The 18,025-nt window shown below is 37.8% G+C and overlaps 10 protein-coding genes across 10 annotated transcripts; 2 read left to right on the top strand and 8 right to left on the bottom strand.

Annotated features, from left to right (window-relative positions):
* Positions 1-87: 87 nt before the first annotated feature.
* On the bottom strand, positions 88-477 carry EV154DRAFT_503052 (uncharacterized protein). Its single transcript, XM_051600871.1, has one exon. It carries the CDS (start codon positions 450-452, stop codon positions 108-110), a length of 345 nt encoding a protein of 114 aa, XP_051459455.1. The 5' UTR covers positions 453-477; the 3' UTR covers positions 88-107.
* Positions 478-736: 259 nt separating this feature from the next.
* Positions 737-1,538, bottom strand: EV154DRAFT_503049 (uncharacterized protein). Its single transcript, XM_051600870.1, has one exon. The coding sequence runs from the start codon at positions 1,119-1,121 to the stop codon at positions 774-776; it is 348 nt and encodes a 115-aa protein (XP_051459454.1). The 5' UTR covers positions 1,122-1,538; the 3' UTR covers positions 737-773.
* Positions 1,429-1,818, bottom strand: EV154DRAFT_503047 (uncharacterized protein). Its single transcript, XM_051600869.1, has one exon. It carries the CDS (start codon positions 1,791-1,793, stop codon positions 1,449-1,451), a length of 345 nt encoding a protein of 114 aa, XP_051459453.1. The 5' UTR covers positions 1,794-1,818; the 3' UTR covers positions 1,429-1,448.
* Positions 1,819-2,094: 276 nt separating this feature from the next.
* EV154DRAFT_503045 (uncharacterized protein) lies at positions 2,095-2,484 on the bottom strand. Its single transcript, XM_051600868.1, has one exon. The coding sequence runs from the start codon at positions 2,457-2,459 to the stop codon at positions 2,115-2,117; it is 345 nt and encodes a 114-aa protein (XP_051459452.1). The 5' UTR covers positions 2,460-2,484; the 3' UTR covers positions 2,095-2,114.
* A 276-nt stretch (positions 2,485-2,760) lies between these two features.
* On the bottom strand, positions 2,761-3,150 carry EV154DRAFT_503043 (uncharacterized protein). The gene has a single exon (XM_051600867.1). It carries the CDS (start codon positions 3,123-3,125, stop codon positions 2,781-2,783), a length of 345 nt encoding a protein of 114 aa, XP_051459451.1. The 5' UTR covers positions 3,126-3,150; the 3' UTR covers positions 2,761-2,780.
* A 276-nt stretch (positions 3,151-3,426) lies between these two features.
* EV154DRAFT_503041 (uncharacterized protein) lies at positions 3,427-3,816 on the bottom strand. Its single transcript, XM_051600866.1, has one exon. The coding sequence runs from the start codon at positions 3,789-3,791 to the stop codon at positions 3,447-3,449; it is 345 nt and encodes a 114-aa protein (XP_051459450.1). The 5' UTR covers positions 3,792-3,816; the 3' UTR covers positions 3,427-3,446.
* A 276-nt stretch (positions 3,817-4,092) lies between these two features.
* Positions 4,093-4,482, bottom strand: EV154DRAFT_503038 (uncharacterized protein). Its single transcript, XM_051600865.1, has one exon. The coding sequence runs from the start codon at positions 4,455-4,457 to the stop codon at positions 4,113-4,115; it is 345 nt and encodes a 114-aa protein (XP_051459449.1). The 5' UTR covers positions 4,458-4,482; the 3' UTR covers positions 4,093-4,112.
* Positions 4,483-7,746: 3,264 nt separating this feature from the next.
* Positions 7,747-11,650, top strand: EV154DRAFT_550229 (uncharacterized protein). Its single transcript, XM_051604913.1, has 7 exons — positions 7,747-8,080; positions 8,129-8,236; positions 8,299-8,364; positions 8,418-8,618; positions 8,671-8,913; positions 8,985-10,658; positions 10,716-11,650. Exons 1-7 carry the CDS (start codon positions 7,904-7,906, stop codon positions 11,487-11,489), a joined length of 3,243 nt encoding a protein of 1,080 aa, XP_051459448.1. The 5' UTR covers positions 7,747-7,903; the 3' UTR covers positions 11,490-11,650.
* A 255-nt stretch (positions 11,651-11,905) lies between these two features.
* Positions 11,906-12,457, top strand: EV154DRAFT_417661 (uncharacterized protein; the record flags this gene model as incomplete). The annotated part of the gene is made up of 1 exon (XM_051595804.1): positions 11,906-12,457. One exon carries the CDS (start codon positions 11,906-11,908, stop codon positions 12,455-12,457), a length of 552 nt encoding a protein of 183 aa, XP_051459447.1.
* A 43-nt stretch (positions 12,458-12,500) lies between these two features.
* On the bottom strand, positions 12,501-14,102 carry EV154DRAFT_164193 (uncharacterized protein). Its single transcript, XM_051594176.1, has 4 exons — positions 13,995-14,102; positions 13,450-13,921; positions 12,720-13,377; positions 12,501-12,659 (listed from the first exon to the last, which is right to left on the bottom strand). The coding sequence occupies exons 1-4, from the start codon at positions 13,998-14,000 to the stop codon at positions 12,644-12,646; spliced, it is 1,152 nt and encodes a 383-aa protein (XP_051459446.1). The 5' UTR covers positions 14,001-14,102; the 3' UTR covers positions 12,501-12,643.
* Positions 14,103-18,025: the final 3,923 nt, after the last annotated feature.

The raw sequence follows: 18,025 nt of genomic DNA, 5'->3' as shown, positions 1-18,025 counted from the left end.
TAAAGCAATACTGGACAAGTCAGGAATAGATGATACTTCACCATTGCAAGCAACAGAAACAGTATTACCAGGAGCAAGAGTATAGATACCAGGACCAGTGTATGCAGTTAATACACTTCCGTTAGGAAGGGTAGCATCGGCAAATGAAACAGAAGAGATAGACTTACTTCCAGTCTTAATACCATTGACGCCAGAGCCAGAGATGAAAGAGAATTCACCAGATGGACCGACAGACAATACGTTTCCAGGGCTAACAGTGTAAGTACCAGGACCTTTGTAGTTGCTAACAGTGTTACCAGAACCAAGATCGACGTTAGGCAAGGTGACAGCAGGTAAGCTATTACCGGAACATACAACCGATGAAATAACACCGTCAGATGCAACAGATACAACATTACCAGGAGCAAGAGTGTATTCACCAGGTCCAGTGAAACTGGATACAACATTTCCATCAGGAAGAGTAGCAGCAGGCAAAGTGACGGATGGAACAGATGTGCTACCAGTCTTAATACCTTCAGGGCCAGTACCAGTAACAAATGAGAAGTCACCAGAAGGACCAACAGTCAAAACATTACCAGGACCTAAAGTGTAAGTACCAGGACCTTTGAAGCTGCTAATAGTCAAACCACTAGTAAGTTCCACAGCGGGTAACGAAGTAACGGCAGGTAAAGCAATACTGGACAAGTCACGAATAGATGACACTTCACCATTGCAAGCAATAGAAACTGTATTACCAGGAGCAAGAGTGTAAACACCAGGACCAGTGTATGCAGTTAATACACTTCCGTTAGGAAGGGTAGCATCGGCAAATGAAACAGAAGAGATAGACTTACTTCCAGTCTTAATACCATTGACGCCAGAGCCAGAGATGAAAGAGAATTCACCAGATGGACCGACAGACAATACATTTCCAGGACTGACAGTGTACGTACCAGGACCTTTGTAGTTGCTAACAGTGTTACCAGAACCAAGATCGACGTTAGGCAAGGTGACAGCAGGTAAACCGTTACCTGAGCAGACCACAGATGAAACAGGTGAGACAATACCATCAGATGCAACAGATACAACATTACCAGGAGCGAGAGTGTATTCACCAGGTCCAGTAAAACTTGATACAACATTTCCGTCAGGAAGAGTAGCAGCAGGCAAAGTAACAGATGGAACAGATGTGCTACCAGTCTTAATACCTTCAGGGCCAGTACCGGTAACAAATGAGAAGTCACCAGAAGGACCAACAGTCAAAACATTACCAGGACCTAAAGTGTAAGTACCAGGACCTTTGAAGCTGCTAATAGTCAAACCACTAGTAAGTTCTACAGCGGGTAATGAAGTAACGGCAGGTAAAGCAATACTTGACAAGGCAGGAACAGATGACACTTCACCATTGCAAGCAATAGAAACAGTATTACCAGGAGCAAGAGTGTAAACACCAGGACCAGTGTATGCAGTTAATACACTTCCGTTAGGAAGGGTAGCATCGGCAAATGAAACAGAAGAGATAGACTTACTTCCAGTCTTAATACCATTGACGCCAGAGCCAGAGATGAAAGAGAATTCACCAGATGGACCGACAGACAATACATTTCCAGGACTGACAGTGTAAGTACCAGGTCCTTTGTAGTTGCTAACAGTGTTACCAAAACCAAGATCAACATTAGGCAAGGTGACAGCAGGTAAGCCATTACCGGAACATACAACCGATGAAATAACACCGTCAGATGCAACAGATACAACATTACCAGGAGCAAGTGTGTATTCACCAGGTCCAGTGAAACTTGATACAACATTTCCATCAGGAAGAGTAGCAGCAGGCAAAGTGACGGATGGAACAGATGTACTACCAGTCTTAATACCTTCAGGGCCAGTACCGGTAACAAATGAGAAGTCACCAGAAGGACCAACAGTCAAAACGTTACCAGGACCTAAAGTGTAAGTACCAGGACCTTTGAAGCTGCTAATAGTCAAACCACTAGTAAGTTCTACGGCAGGTAATGAAGTAATGGCAGGTAAAGCAATGCTGGACAAGTCAGGAACAGATGATACTTCACCATTGCAAGCAACAGACACAGTATTACCAGGAGCAAGAGTATAGACACCAGGTCCAGTGTACGCAGTTAATACGCTTCCGTTAGGAAGGGTAGCATCGGCAAATGAAACAGAAGAGATAGACTTACTTCCAGTCTTAATACCATTGACGCCAGAGCCAGAGATGAAAGAGAATTCACCAGATGGACCGACAGACAATACATTTCCAGGACTGACAGTGTAAGTACCAGGACCTTTGTAGTTGCTAACAGTGTTACCAAAACCAAGATCAACATTAGGCAAGGTGACAGCAGGTAAGCCATTACCGGAACATACAACCGATGAAATAACACCGTCAGATGCAACAGATACAACATTACCAGGAGCAAGAGTGTATTCACCAGGTCCAGTGAAGCTAGATACAACATTTCCATCAGGAAGAGTAGCAGCAGGCAAAGTGACGGATGGAACAGATGTACTACCAGTCTTAATACCTTCAGGGCCAGTACCAGTGACAAATGAGAAGTCACCAGAAGGACCAACAGTCAAAACGTTACCAGGACCTAAAGTGTAAGTACCAGGACCTTTGAAGCTGCTAATAGTCAAACCACTAGTAAGTTCTACAACGGGTAATGAAGTAATGGCAGGTAAAGCAATACTGGACAAAGCAGGAACAGATGATACTTCACCATTGCAAGCAACAGAAACAGTATTACCAGGAGCAAGAGTATAGACACCAGGTCCAGTGTACGCAGTTAATACGCTTCCGTTAGGAAGGGTAGCATCGGCAAATGAAACAGAAGAGATAGACTTACTTCCAGTCTTAATACCATTGACGCCAGAGCCAGAGATGAAAGAGAATTCACCAGATGGACCGACAGACAATACATTTCCAGGACTGACAGTGTAAGTACCAGGACCTTTGTAGTTGCTAACAGTGTTACCAAAACCAAGATCAACATTAGGCAAGGTGACAGCAGGTAAGCCATTACCGGAACATACAACCGATGAAATAACACCGTCAGATGCAACAGATACAACATTACCAGGAGCAAGAGTGTATTCACCAGGTCCAGTGAAACTGGATACAACATTTCCATCAGGAAGAGTAGCAGCAGGCAAAGTGACGGATGGAACAGATGTACTACCAGTCTTAATACCTTCAGGGCCAGTACCAGTGACAAATGAGAAGTCACCAGAAGGACCAACAGTCAAAACGTTACCAGGACCTAAAGTGTAAGTACCAGGACCTTTGAAGCTGCTAATAGTCAAACCACTAGTAAGTTCTACAACGGGTAATGAAGTAATGGCAGGTAAAGCAATACTGGACAAAGCAGGAACAGATGATACTTCACCATTGCAAGCAACAGAAACAGTATTACCAGGAGCAAGAGTATAGACACCAGGTCCAGTGTACGCAGTTAATACGCTTCCGTTAGGAAGGGTAGCATCGGCAAAGGAAACAGAAGAGATAGACTTACTTCCAGACTTAATACCATTGACGCCAGAGCCAGAGATGAAAGAGAATTCACCAGATGGACCGACAGACAATACGTTTCCAGGGCTAACAGTGTAAGTACCAGGACCTTTGTAGTTGCTAACAGTGTTTCCGAATCCAAGGTCAACATTAGGCAAGGTGACAGCAGGTAAGCCATTACCGGAACATACAACCGATGAAATAACACCGTCAGATGCAACAGATACAACATTACCAGGAGCAAGAGTGTATTCACCAGGTCCAGTGAAACTGGATACAACATTTCCATCAGGAAGAGTAGCAGCAGGCAAAGTGACAGATGGAACAGATGTGCTACCAGTCTTAATACCTTCAGGGCCAGTACCAGTAACAAATGAGAAGTCACCAGAAGGACCAACAGTCAAAACGTTACCAGGACCTAAAGTGTAAGTACCAGGACCTTTGAAGCTGCTAATAGTCAAACCACTAGTAAGTTCTACAACGGGTAATGAAGTAACGGCAGGTAAAGCAATACTAGACAAAGCAGGAACAGATGATACTTCACCATTGCAAGCAACAGAAACAGTATTACCAGGAGCAAGAGTATAGACACCAGGTCCAGTGTACGCAGTTAATACGCTTCCGTTAGGAAGGGTAGCATCGGCAAATGAAACAGAAGAGATAGACTTACTTCCAGTCTTAATACCATTGACGCCAGAGCCAGAGATGAAAGAGAATTCACCAGATGGACCGACAGACAATACATTTCCAGGACTGACAGTGTAAGTACCAGGACCTTTGTAGTTGCTAACAGTGTTACCAAAACCAAGATCAACATTAGGCAAGGTGACAGCAGGTAAGCCATTACCGGAACATACAACCGATGAAATAACACCGTCAGATGCAACAGATACAACATTACCAGGAGCAAGAGTGTATTCACCAGGTCCAGTGAAACTGGATACAACATTTCCATCAGGAAGAGTAGCAGCAGGCAAAGTGACGGATGGAACAGATGTGCTACCAGTCTTAATACCTTCAGGGCCAGTACCAGTAACAAATGAGAAGTCACCAGAAGGACCAACAGTCAAAACGTTACCAGGACCTAAAGTGTAAGTACCAGGACCTTTGAAGCTGCTAATAGTCAAACCACTAGTAAGTTCTACAGCGGGTAATGAAGTAACGGCAGGTAAAGCAATACTTGACAAGGCAGGAACAGATGATACTTCACCATTGCAAGCAACAGAAACAGTATTGCCAGGAGCAAGAGTATAGACACCAGGACCAGTGTATGCAGTTAATACACTTCCGTTAGGAAGGGTAGCATCGGCAAATGAAACAGAAGAGATAGACTTGCTTCCGCTCTTAATACCATTGACACCGGTGCCAGAGATAAAAGAGAATTCACCAGATGGACCGACAGACAATACATTTCCAGGACTGACAGTGTAAGTGCCAGGACCTTTGTAGTTGCTAACAGTGTTTCCGAATCCAAGGTCAACATTGGGCAATGTAACAGCTGGTAGACCGTTTCCGGAACATACAACAGAAGAGACTGCACCGTTTGAAGCAATTGAAACAACATTACCGGGAGCAAGAGTGTATTCACCTGGGCCTGTATAGCTGGGTACGACATTTCCATCTGGAAGTGTAGCTGTTGCTAAGGTTACAGTGGGAACAGATGTACTACCGGTCTTTACACCACCAACACCAGTACCAGTGATGAAAGAATAGTCACCAGCAGGTCCGATTGTAAGCACATTTCCAGGACTTAATGTGTATGTTCCTGGACCTTTGTAGCTGCTGAGGGTATTGCCATTTCCGAGGTCTACTGTTGGTAGAGTTTGTTGTGGCAATTGAGCTGTTACAGGTTGATCTGGGTTGACAACATTAATGGGGAAGCCTGTCTTTAATGAGGACGTTGAGCTAGTTTGGATAGGGAATAAGCCAGAGTCAGTGGGTGTTGGAACTCCTGTAGCTCCGCCATATAAGAATTCGAAAGTACCATCAGGCTTGACTTGTAAGACATTGCCAGGACTTAAGGTATAAATACCAGGACCATTAAATCCAGGGACATTGAAGGGGAATGTGAAAACGGGACCAGTAGGAGAGGCAACCAAGCCACTTGGTGAAGTTGTATCGCAACCTTCTGCGCCGTGAATTGTGGTATCACCGATCATGGTGACGGTTGAAGATTCAGCAGATTTAGTGACGGTTACAGTAACACCATCAATTATTTCTGTAATAGTTTCAGCTTTTGCTGCGACAACAAAGGAAGAAACAATATCGTCTAATGTAACCACGGAGGCGACATCATTAACCGTGACAGTAGCTTTGACGCCAGAAAGCGTAAGAGTAGTGACCAGACCGTCGTTGTTAATAGTTTTATAAATTGTTATAGGAACGTTACAGGCGTTATTATTATTGTCATGGCATTCGTTTTCTTCGCCTGTATTGACGGATCCAGAATTACCATGATGGTGGCCATGGCCATGGTGACCGTGATGTGGATTGCCTTGATTAGGATAGCCATTTCCGTAATTAGGAGAGTAAGGTTCATTATGAGGATGATTGCTATGTGCAGGGACGCCAACTGGAGCCGATGAATGATATGAAGAAATGATTGGAGTATAATATGAATTTGGGGGATGAAGTTGACATAATACTGGTCTATCTCCAGGACAGGTGTTATCAACACCACCGCCTGGGCCGGTATTACCGACGAAGATAGACAAACATTCTTGATTTTCAGAATAGTCCCATGTACTGTAATGAGAATGTTAGTAAATTGTATCAACTTTTATAATTAAACGCGTAATTACCCGATCCAAGCCCTTTTGTTGGGGCCAGCACAAGACAGGACGAGATCAGAAGCAAGCAAGAAATTTGTACGCGATAAATCAGCCAAAGAGCCACCTAAAGCTTTACAAGCTGTGAAAGCGCCAGCATAAGAATATTTATCTTTTGAGATGAAATAACCTCCAGTTCCAGGAGGTTCGCACCGCGTGATTAAGCCACTGCCGTGCTTTTTAAAGTTTTGAGTATCCCATCTTTCAATTTCATGATGTTCGCTAGCAAAATCAGATTGAATATAACTAGGCTCATCAATATTGGCAGTAACTAAGGTAACAGCTGCTACCAAAGTCACCCCTAGGACGAGATTATGGCGTTTAATTTTTGCCATATGTAATCACCAGAGATAAAGATAATGAAAACAAAAAGCGGAATGGCGAATTACTCAAATGTATGTAGTATTTATTTAGAACATTTTCATCCCAATGACATCGCACATTTCTTTGACAGGTACAATTACAAAAATAAACTTTGTTTTTTCCCAAAATTTTAATTTACCTTTTTGTTAGTTTTGTTTGTTACCAGTTACATCTTTATATTAATTAAAATCCTGCATGAAAAGGTTCTTTTTCTTTTATTTTTTTTTCTTTTTTTTGTGTACATATCTTCTTCATTTTAAAGCTTTATTAAAATATGTTTTTATGGCAATGATATGTTTAGCTTTTTTCCTCTTTTTTTATATATATGATAATTGATGATGAATTATCGAAATATATAATATCCTCTCAATCCAAACAAAATATCGCGACATAAATAGCCATAAGTGACTCTTTTATTTGTTATTTGTATGCACTCAGATGTTGTTTTCCGATTCCTGATAGCCGAAAAAATCCTTATTTGCATTTAACTCTAGACCTGGTTAAACAGTGAGCCTAATTTTATTTTTTATTTGGAGCTACTATCCAATTATAGAGTCTCCCGTTAGAAGTTTCGATCCTTTTGCCCCTCTTTATTTGTAAATGAGCGATTAGCGTGATCTGATCTGATCTCCGATATGGTACAATTATGCTATAACGATATAACGCCTTTTTCTTCTTTGTTATGTATACTTTTTCCACTAAATTAAATGTATTGAGGATTTTTAACGATTCGTCAATTACAAAATCCCGCCAGTTGATGGCGTTACACACGTACCACACTAACCATTAGGTCGGGAACGGAGTTAACCCTAGTTTACGAAAGCAGAAAGACGTCCAGACGTTACAAAGGAAGTAGTATTACAAGTAATTATCCATTGTGACTTCAAGTGAGCATTCAAAAGAGAAGACAATATAAAAAAATGGGTAAAAAAACGCTGGTGAAATGTCACATAACACAGTGATATATAAGAAATCCTTTCTGGAAATAGTGTACGTGTACCACAGCAATTTTAAATAAAATATTACCAGGCTCTATTTCCTTTTTTTTTTTTTCGAAAAAACCTCAGTGTACATGTCAACTTTATAACCTGATTTATTCTTAATTCCACAACTTTTATACAGAAACAACGGTCAATTTTTTTAATACACTCATTTTTACACATATTATTTATCGCCGTCTTTTGAAAAAAAACTGTTTGAAATTGTGAACATGTTATCAGAATCTACAATTTCTTCATCATCCTCAAGCGCTTTTAATTCAGGCGCAGGTGCTTCTACAGCTCCTTCTCAGAACTCTACTGATTCTCGAAAAGGTAATGGTAATCCTTTGACAGAACTTATTGAAACCGAACAAACCTATATGGAAACTTTAAAAATGATTGACTCTGTATGTATATTTTTGGTATAAAATACAAAATTTTAACAGACTTAATAGCAAATCGCTCCTATTTGGATGAAACAAATGACTTCAGCAGCTCCTGATTTCTCTGAACTGTTAAAATACATTCAGGATATATTGAAAGCGAATAAGCGTTTTTGTCTAGTAAGAAAAATTGATCGAGCAAACCAAGATATAATCACCTAAGAAAGTTTTCAATTTTGTAGAGACTTACAAAGATTGCCGCTAATCCACAAATGATCAATGATCTTGGAGATGTACTTATGCAATGGGTAAGGATGAAATCATTACTAAACATACACAGAATTTACTCATAAATTATCAGGTCAATGATTTGGAAGTTCCCTACGCTAATTATTCTCGCAGTTATATCCCTAACCTTAATTATCGTACAGATATTCTTTGTAACCCATCCATTCAAGGTTTACTTCATAATTTATCAGCCAATGTGCCTTATGAAATCAATTTGGAAACCCTTTTTGATGCACCTATCAAGCAACTTAAGTATTACAAAGGACTATATAGTGTAAGTAAAAAGAGTATAGACAGAAAATAAGATATTTATAAACTCTACATAGAGATTATTGGAGGGCACTGATTCTAGAAGGGCTGATCACAAACTATTATTGAATGCGAACAAAAGAATCGATATGATAATGGTTATGGCAAACAATAACACGCCAAACAAAGCTGCAGCCCGCACAGTTGACTCAAATCTCCCACCAATTCAGACCAATTTTACTCCTGAGAATGATCTGACAACATTCGAACGCCAGGTTGATTGCTCAAGAACGGTCGATCTTTATGGAGGGACACAAATTGTAAGTAATCTAAAAATAGCCACTTGTACCACGTGGTATATATTTATAAGTTTAACACGTTATTACAATAGAATTATCAATTGAGTATATCTAACCCAGGCTCTCAGCTCGTAATGAGAGATAGCTTTGTTATTTTACCAACCGATGACAAAGGACCTTCTATTCGGGCACACCTCTTATTGACCACAGAGGTCTTGGTAATATGTCGTGAATTATCTCCGTCGCAATTCATTCTGATGTATCCTGCTATTTCAATCGGTGATATCACTGTAAAATCTGATACATTGGATAGAGAACTCGTAGGAGAATACATTATTAGACTTTCTGTATTGGGTAAAAAACACATTATTATACGTGCAGAGTCGAAAGAAATTAGAAACACGTGGATCGGTGTAGATCAGGATGCTTCAAGCTTAAATACGACTACTCCTCGAACTTTGAGCGCTGCTGCTCAAAAAAAAATGCTATTAAATGGCATCGGTAGTAATAAATATGCTGCCATTGATTTCAAGATAAATGCGATTTCTGGTGCAGCTACACCTTCGAAAAGCTCCGACAAGCATCTTCATAACCCAATCTTCAAACAACAAAAACCCAGAGATACTATTATGGATATATATGACGATCACTTCTATGATTCTGATGAGGATCCTACCTTCCCGTCACCGCCACCATTAAATCACGAATTAACAACTATTAGTCCCCAATCTGTCAAGATACTTCCGCATGTCCCTAATGTTCCACAGGCACAACAAAGTTTTAATAACGGTCCAATTCCGACTACAACCCCAAATAAAGCTATTCCAAACGTGAAATCTGGTCTTCCTCCAATTCCTCCTAATAAACAGCAAACATCTGTTAATCAACCAGTTAAAGATTCTTCACATGTTCAAATGACCTATATTCAACCACCTACCGCTCAGATGTCCACTATGTCGATTTCGCCTCCTATTCCAGCTCATAATGAATCGTTAAATAGCAATTCTTCTTCTTTCACTTCTTTCCCTTTATCCAAAAATCCTTTACCAGCGTCCCCTGATAGATCCTTCGGACTCGGAATGAAAAGCAATATGAATGACAGTAAACCATCCTCTCCAAGAGCAATCGAAGTACAAAGAGCTGTTATTCCAGAAGTTATGCAAGCAGTTACTCAAAAAACAGATGAATACATCTCTGATAACAGAATGCAAATCCCAAGAACCTCCTCCATCAGAGGTCCCAATCCACCTGCTCACGGTAATCAAGGACCTTCCCCAAGATTACAATCTCAACCTCAATATCAGCAAAGGCCACCTCAACAAACGATGCAAAATTATCCAGCTCAGCCACGTTCCCCTATGCAACAAAACCAACGTCCTATGATGAACCAACAACAACATCAACAACAACAACAGAATGGATATCATAATGGACAGCCTCGTCAGATCCCACAACAGCAAAGACCACCTCAACAATACAATCAAAATCGACCGATGCAATCCCCACCCCAGCATTATCAGCAACAACAACAACATTTCAGGCCTAGCTCACCTGCTCAATCCATGTCCTACAACAATCAAAGACCAATTCCTTCTCCATCGCACTCACCTAATTTATCGAGTAGCACCGCTAGAAGACCTCCTGGTGGTCAATCTTTATCCCCAAGATTGCAGCAACCTCCCGGTAGGTTTGTTTCGCCATCTCCTTCTTTAAGTAATCTTCAAGCACAAAATTCAGCAGAAGATTTGAGCTCCCCTCCTCATAGCGTAAGTATCTTGACCTAAAACTTTTGAAAAATTATTGATTTTCGATCCACTATCTAGCCAAATCCATATAATGCTGAAAACGATATTAGACAAATTCTTTATAGCAACAGCCAGTGTGATGTATTCCACTGGCACAACCAAACATGGTATGCAGCAGAGGGTCAGTGCTTACTCCAGGTTCGAGTAACACATAGCAATCGATCTTGTGTAGCCGTTCAATTACAGAACACTGGTGAACTTTATTTGAATGCGTGGATTATGCCTACAACTGTTATTAGAACACCTTCACCTACAGATGTAAGTATATCTGTCTACATGGGAGCTAAGAAGGAAAACTACTTGATTCATTTTGAACACCCCAATGATGCAAATGTTTTTGCACAAATATTGCAAAACGCTCACGCAGGTGCTAGTCAGCCTCAACCCATTATGTCACAAATGCAACATGAACCTGAGGAACGTGAACAAGAACCAATAGACAATGTTAATGTGCCACAGACATTAAAGCCAGTCATGCAATGCAAAGCTAAATTGTTTATTAAAAACGAAACATCGAATTGGAGTACGTTTGGTGGAGTGACAATGCGTATATCTCAACAAGCCCCTAGCATGAGAATGTTAATTCAGATTGAAAACGATAAAGCGAAATTAGTTAGTGCAATTGTGAAAAGTGGAAATGTAGAAAAAATTAGTTCCAAGCGAATTTCTTTTCTATTAGTTGATGATGCACAGAAAACTAGTATTGTATACATGATTCACCTTCGTGAAGATCAAACTGGCAATAAGATTTATGAATATCTTCGTACAAAAAATGCTGAAAACGGCTGGTAGAAAATCCTCTAATTTTGTATAACATCATTCCCTTTATCATTATTTATAACCCCATACTCGCACCTTAACATACTAGATTATCCGCTGTATCTTTTTTTCCCTCTACTATATATTTTCTCACTTATTTTGGATGAAAAATAAATCGAACAACTATTTACGGTTAAGAATATTTGTATTATGTTCTTTGTATTAAATTTGTAATTGTGCTATCCAATAATCTTAAAGTATAACTATTCGTACTATAATAAATGCAATTTTCATTGACAATCCCACTACATAGATATACCTTATATAGATAAAAATCCGTACTTTTATGAAGAAAGAAAAGCATTTTTTGAAAGTTTATCATTGTTCAGGTAGTTTATAAATAGTGAACAAAAAAAATATAAAACAGAAAATAGAGTACTGAAATAATTATGGAAGAAGTTTGTCAACTGCAGTGTAGAGTTTGTCAAAAGGTGTTTCCAAAGTTTGATCAGCGTGGATTTAGAAATGCAGGATTCACGGCTCATCAAAATAGATGTATTGAGAAAGATTACCTATTAAATAACCCTATTCCTAAAAAACAGACATCGCCAAAGCAGAGACTTATTCTACCTGCTCCTTCGAATTCTGTACCAATCTCTACGTATACTATACCGAGCACTTTGTGTCCCATTAATATTACTATAGCTCAAAAGAATATGTCAATGTTCCAATACCGCCAGCATCTACACCAATTTCCGCAATCCCATCAAACTGGAACTGAACATAACGAGGACGGCTCTTACACTACCAAAACTAATCGAACAGAAAATTTGGGTGTTTCATTGTTCCCTTCTGGCAACTATTCTTACTCCAGAACCCCCAATAATGAAATGTTTTATCCAGTTACACATTGTGGATATTGTAATCCAGAATTCGGTTTACATCAGTCATCATGCTCATTTCTTTCACAAATACTTCATCAACAACGACCCCCTATGTAAAATTTGCTATCCGTCACCTTTGAAAATATATGTTTTTAATATGCTCACATTTATCATTATGCACTCCATTTTTATTATATGAAATTATTGGTATTTTAAAATATGAGTTTACTCCGAATTTTGTAATTATTTTTGCGTGATATCCTTGGTAATAAATTTTAAAAGTTCTTAAGCCTAAATGTTTTCTTAAATATTTCCCATTCTAAAGACTTGCGATTAGTTTAAAAATACTTTTATGTCTTATTTATGTAAAGAATCTTACCGAGAGTAAAATATTTTTAATCGTAACTCCACGTTTTCCAAATATAAGTCAGTTAATAGCAGCTGCTTGTAATAACCCATCTCAATGTTTCTTATAAAGCTATAAAAATTACATACGGCAACCAGTCTATCACGACAATTTTGATCGATAAGCAACCAGTCTTCATTCTCTAATAGTCTAAACCTGTAGTAGCTCGATTTGGTCATTACGTTTCGTTTTTTCCCGCATGCTGAACATTCTAGATGATGTAAGGGTTGCGGCGATGTTGCAGTCAATCTTTCCCAAATAGGTCTGTGATAAACAGTAGTTACAGCATTACATAATGTTGGTAGTTCTTTAGCTTCTTCCATGGTAATTGACTCTATAAAACATGGAGCCCGGCGCAAATGTTCCATCATAACTTTTACATGCATACGTGAATTCGAATTTCCAAACTGCAAACATGGCTCAATATCTTCTATTTCGCACCGCTCCAAATATTCTGATTGTGGCACTTGTGGGTATAGCTGGAAAAATGAGGAATAAACTTCTTCTTCTTCTTCAATACTATAATCAGATATTAAAGAAGGTACGCTACTATTCCTCCTCTTTTGCTGTTCGAAGAATTTTTGAAAATAGTCTAATTGCAGTACCCCATCATGATTGACAAAACATTGATCTGCATCTTTATTTGTTATTTTTTTACTATTTAAACGACAATCCGTTGGTGACACCATCTTAAAATTATCACCTGGAATTACATCATTACGGTGTTCACCCAGCAATAAGTTTTGTTGTGTGCGGATTTCGTCGAAGAGCAATCCAGCGTTATCTGTTTTAGGAAGCAAACTGTTTTTATGATCATTGTAAAGCCTCATTGTTTGAGCCATTGGCTTTTTAACGTTATCAAAATAGGGTGGAGGTGGTGAGCATAATGCAGTTGTGGATTCTATGCGGGCTCTCAATTCATAAAGTTGGCTTTGTTCCATAATCAGCTGGTCTTCTGTGGTCATGAGTAATTCTTTCAGCTGATGTTTTTCTCGCTTTTCGCTTGCCACCATAATATTTGCCTCTTCAAACAATCGAGCACTTAATTCTTCCAATTCGATATCAGCCATTTCTCTTTGTTGTTGTATTTCTGCTACACGATCAAGACCAGACATGTACTTCATATTTAATGTATCGTATTCTGCTTTCTGACGTCTTATTTGTCGTTCGTACAACTTAAGATCGTTTGTTAACTGATTAATTTCTGTCGCTTGTAATGTTATCTTGTGTTGCAACTCATTTACGTACAAGCATGCACTAAAGTTTCGTTTGCATATACTGCAGTGATGTGGATTGTCCTCTTGGATTACGTTATAACAAGCACATTGCTTTGTTGGGTCCAACATGTTTTTTTTTGCCAATAGTAAAAATAAAAAATAAAATAAAAGATAAATCGAAAATATATCCAAAAATATGATTATATGTAGGGACGAATTAAACGGAGATAGTATTCGTTTTTTACTCCTTTTCTGTAAAAAATGATTTACAAAATATGTGTCAGTATCAAGTATGCCACTACCATGAATTATTCGGTCTTTTCCCTCCCGAAATTAATAACTAGGGTGTTTATCTTAGGGGGACGATTTATTTTGTATTTTTACTATGACCACCCCCCAGTATTCTTCTTATAAGGCTGTCATATATTACTCTCCGTTAATCTTATGGCATAAAATATTATATCAGTGCCTGTAAGACATATGAAGGATTTGAAAGGCTGTTACGAATATAGCCATTCTCTGATTATTATTGTTACGCAAGCTGGCATTTTATTTTATTTTTGCGTTTCATGCCACGTCTGGGGAAATCAGGCTTATAACAGCTGGCATATATTAAACCGTTAATTTAAATGTATTAAATTCTGATACCTTTAAAATGACAGACTTACAGTAGAACTTATCTAGTTCTTTGTCGGAAAATATTAATAAGCGTATAGACAGAGAATTGTTAAAAGGGTCTAATTTTGATGACCCCAGATAATAACAAATAGACGGTATATTTTTAATCAGCGGTTTGTTTATTTATGTTATTTGCATTGTACCTATTTGGGGTATTACGAAAGCCAGATTTATGGTAGCCCATATGTGTATTTTTAACTTTACCCGTGTATGGTCAAATTTATTTATCGATATATACGTGTTTGTTATTCAATGTTTTCATGCATACATTTAATATATTTAGACTTATTAGTAGCATAAAATCTTTTGTCAATGCAAACAGTGTCATCTAGAACGGTTATTTAGGCTTGCAGATGAGTTTGCATCAAAGTTTGTTTTTTTTTTTTTTTTTTTTTTTGGAAAAGCAAGTGTTTGCAGTTTTAAAAGGCAATTTGTACGCCCAAAGAAAAAGGAAAAAAAAAGTGCATATCCTTGACAGGCTAGTGAACTTAATAAAGTGGATACCGAACCAATAAAATATGATATCCTATTTCGAGGCGAAGGTGCGCTATGAGTGTTTCAAGTTTCCTTGATATTTGACGATTTTCCCGAGAACAACACTGTACGTTTGTTTATTGTTTATTGAGAAGCACGGTACTTAGCCAGAAAAGTCGAATAGATCGTAACTCTTTTGGCTGGTGCATGAGAGTATATCAATTGAACGTGTTCAAAGGGGTATTTCGTTCGATCGGTAAATAAAGAAGCTTTGATCGAAAAGACCAATGATTTATTACTATAGCAATAAGCTGTTACTGTATTAACAAATCTATAAATAATAAACGTACAAGCAATACGCACTCGTTATAGATTTATGGCGATAGACATATAACATTATATCATAATTTTCCAAGGATAATTCCAAGAACCCGCCTGAATTAATTACCGCAAACAAGGCTTCGTTGCCGCAATCGCGAAAAAGTCAAATAGCTATATTTTGAAAGAACGGATTTATTATTGTAATATACATTCATAGGACAGAATTGGGTGAAGAGGAAAAAGTATAAGAAATCTCTTCGACGAAACCAGACTTACTTCCTTTTATATCACAAGGTAGGTGAACTAGGAGGCACCTCAATGCTCTGTAAATATTCTATAAAGGAACTACCAAAATTGCCTTAAAATATTCTAGTATTAAAAGCATACCAGAAGAGATGCTTTTAACATACTTTAGATTTATCATGCAGATTATACTGTGTCAAGTGCTGTAAAACCAATAAAAATATAGGAGCGTATCAATAAAAACTGCCATCGCAAGCCTAAAGTCTTTGAATGGTTACAGGCACAACAAAACCATCTGACATTTTATCTAGTGTATTGTATAATTATTCAAAAAAAAATACTATTTAAGAATTGTATCACTACTCCTAGAAGATGTAGTATGTCGAAGAATATTTTCAAAATATTAAAAAGCCATGCTATCTAGCAAAAAAAAAAGATTATAATATAAATAGTGAGTCATCCGTGTAAATCAGTTCGTTAAAACAATTATTATACAGTATACAGCAACATTTGTACAAGCACTCTTTCTATAGGCCTAATGAGACATCGATGGACAGTTTGCAAGAAACAATGCTTAGAATTTCTAATGACATTGACAGATTATAAAAAATATTATTTTCAATCAAACTGCAATTGATTGATGATAGTTTAGTCTGAAACAACAGCGATAATTTTGCTGAAAGGTTGCATTTTGTTAAATAACTCCTCTAACTCCATCTATGATACAAGATATTCTCAAAAAAATAATTGATCTCTTTGAAGAGTCCCAATTAACGCTTATTAATGCACGATACTTTTTCCTATCAGGGAACAAATGAGAAGCTCAGCAGATAACTAAACTGTAGAGTGTAGTTTTTTTTTCAAATATCTGACACCGTTTGGTGTTGACATAAGACGTATAGGAATGCTGCACAGCTATCAGATGTGAATACAGCTACTTTTTGCAATACTTATATCGCAAAGCTAAATAGTTGTTAATTAATAAAAAACAGAGTCGATTCGCTGCTCATTGATCTTTTGGACTTAACGTGACACCTGCAAATGACATTCAAGACGTAAACGGATTATTAAAAAAATTAAAGAGAGAAGTTGTACAGAAAGACAGCAGTGCCTGGATGGAGCCTTTAGTAGAATCTCACAAATTAAGCACAAACCACTAAAATGTTCTATTTGTGAAAAAAAATATTATCAATAGGTATATGTATATGGTAGCGCTTTTTTATGGTGCTTTTGATCATTATAACTTAGATTGTGTGGTATCTATCGGATATGTTGAATGTATATGAAACTACAAACAATTTCGTCGAAGATAAACTTGAGTGATAATATAACAAATTCTGTTTTTACTTATGTTCGTAGGGGACGCTTGCTTCGTTAAAAGCAACAGAAAAAAAAGCCGAGATTGTAAAAGGTAGGTTTAATGACAAGCATCAATCTGTCTCTGTATCTTCCTTATAAATGGCTTAGTCCTCTTTAGTTATTGATATAGCGTTGGTATTTGGATATTTATCAGGCAATAGTCATATCATGAAGAGTATATAATTACTAAACTGCTACAGCCAACTTAACGATCATTTGTATTGACTTGGTGGTGTTTATATGTGCAATTTTCTACTAATATACTAGGGCTTTTCCGGTAACATACAAACTCATACACTATGATGGGAAAAGAAAATAGTAAACAGGAAACACTTAAAAAAATAATCTTGTTATATTTATGCAATAAATTGAATGCACTGGCAACGTTGATAAAGAAAAATGCAACTTAGGAAGTACTAGGCTTTGCAATTTAAAAGGTCAAATAAAATGAAAGGACATAATGCAACTTGTAATTTGGTCGATTATCTAAAGATATTTATAGGATATATTCTACTATGTGTAACACATTATCATATTACAATGGTCCGTAACACTGTCTAAGTTGACAGTAATTCTAAAATACACAATCACACTGGATACGAAGGAATTGTATCCTAAATGTCAAATTACAACAGAGCACCTTTTCAAAAAGGGCACACTTTCTTATCATGTTGCGATGCACTTTGCGATAGCGCTACAACTTTCATGAATAGTACAGGTTTTATTATAGTATACGTTTCCTGTATTTGCTTCTGGCATTGCCATCTCAACATCAAATTCGAAGCAACTCAAAAAGAGGCACTAGTAAATGTGACCACTAGATTTTACAGCTGCTTTACTCTTATCGGCATTTCCTAAAATAATCGAACCCCCCCCCCAATCATAAAAAAAAAATCAAATGAATCAGAAACATCGTCATGCACGTTTTTTTAAGGGCAGGATGAGAATAAATTAAGGTTAGATCGCAATGCAAGATCTAAAGAAAAA

Source organism: Mucor mucedo (genome assembly GCF_025094135.1).
Source record: "Mucor mucedo strain NRRL 3635 chromosome Unknown EV154scaffold_28, whole genome shotgun sequence".
NCBI lineage: Eukaryota > Fungi > Mucoromycota > Mucoromycetes > Mucorales > Mucoraceae > Mucor > Mucor mucedo.
Note: the sequence above shows the minus strand (reverse complement) of the source record. Positions and strands in the feature narration are given on the sequence as shown.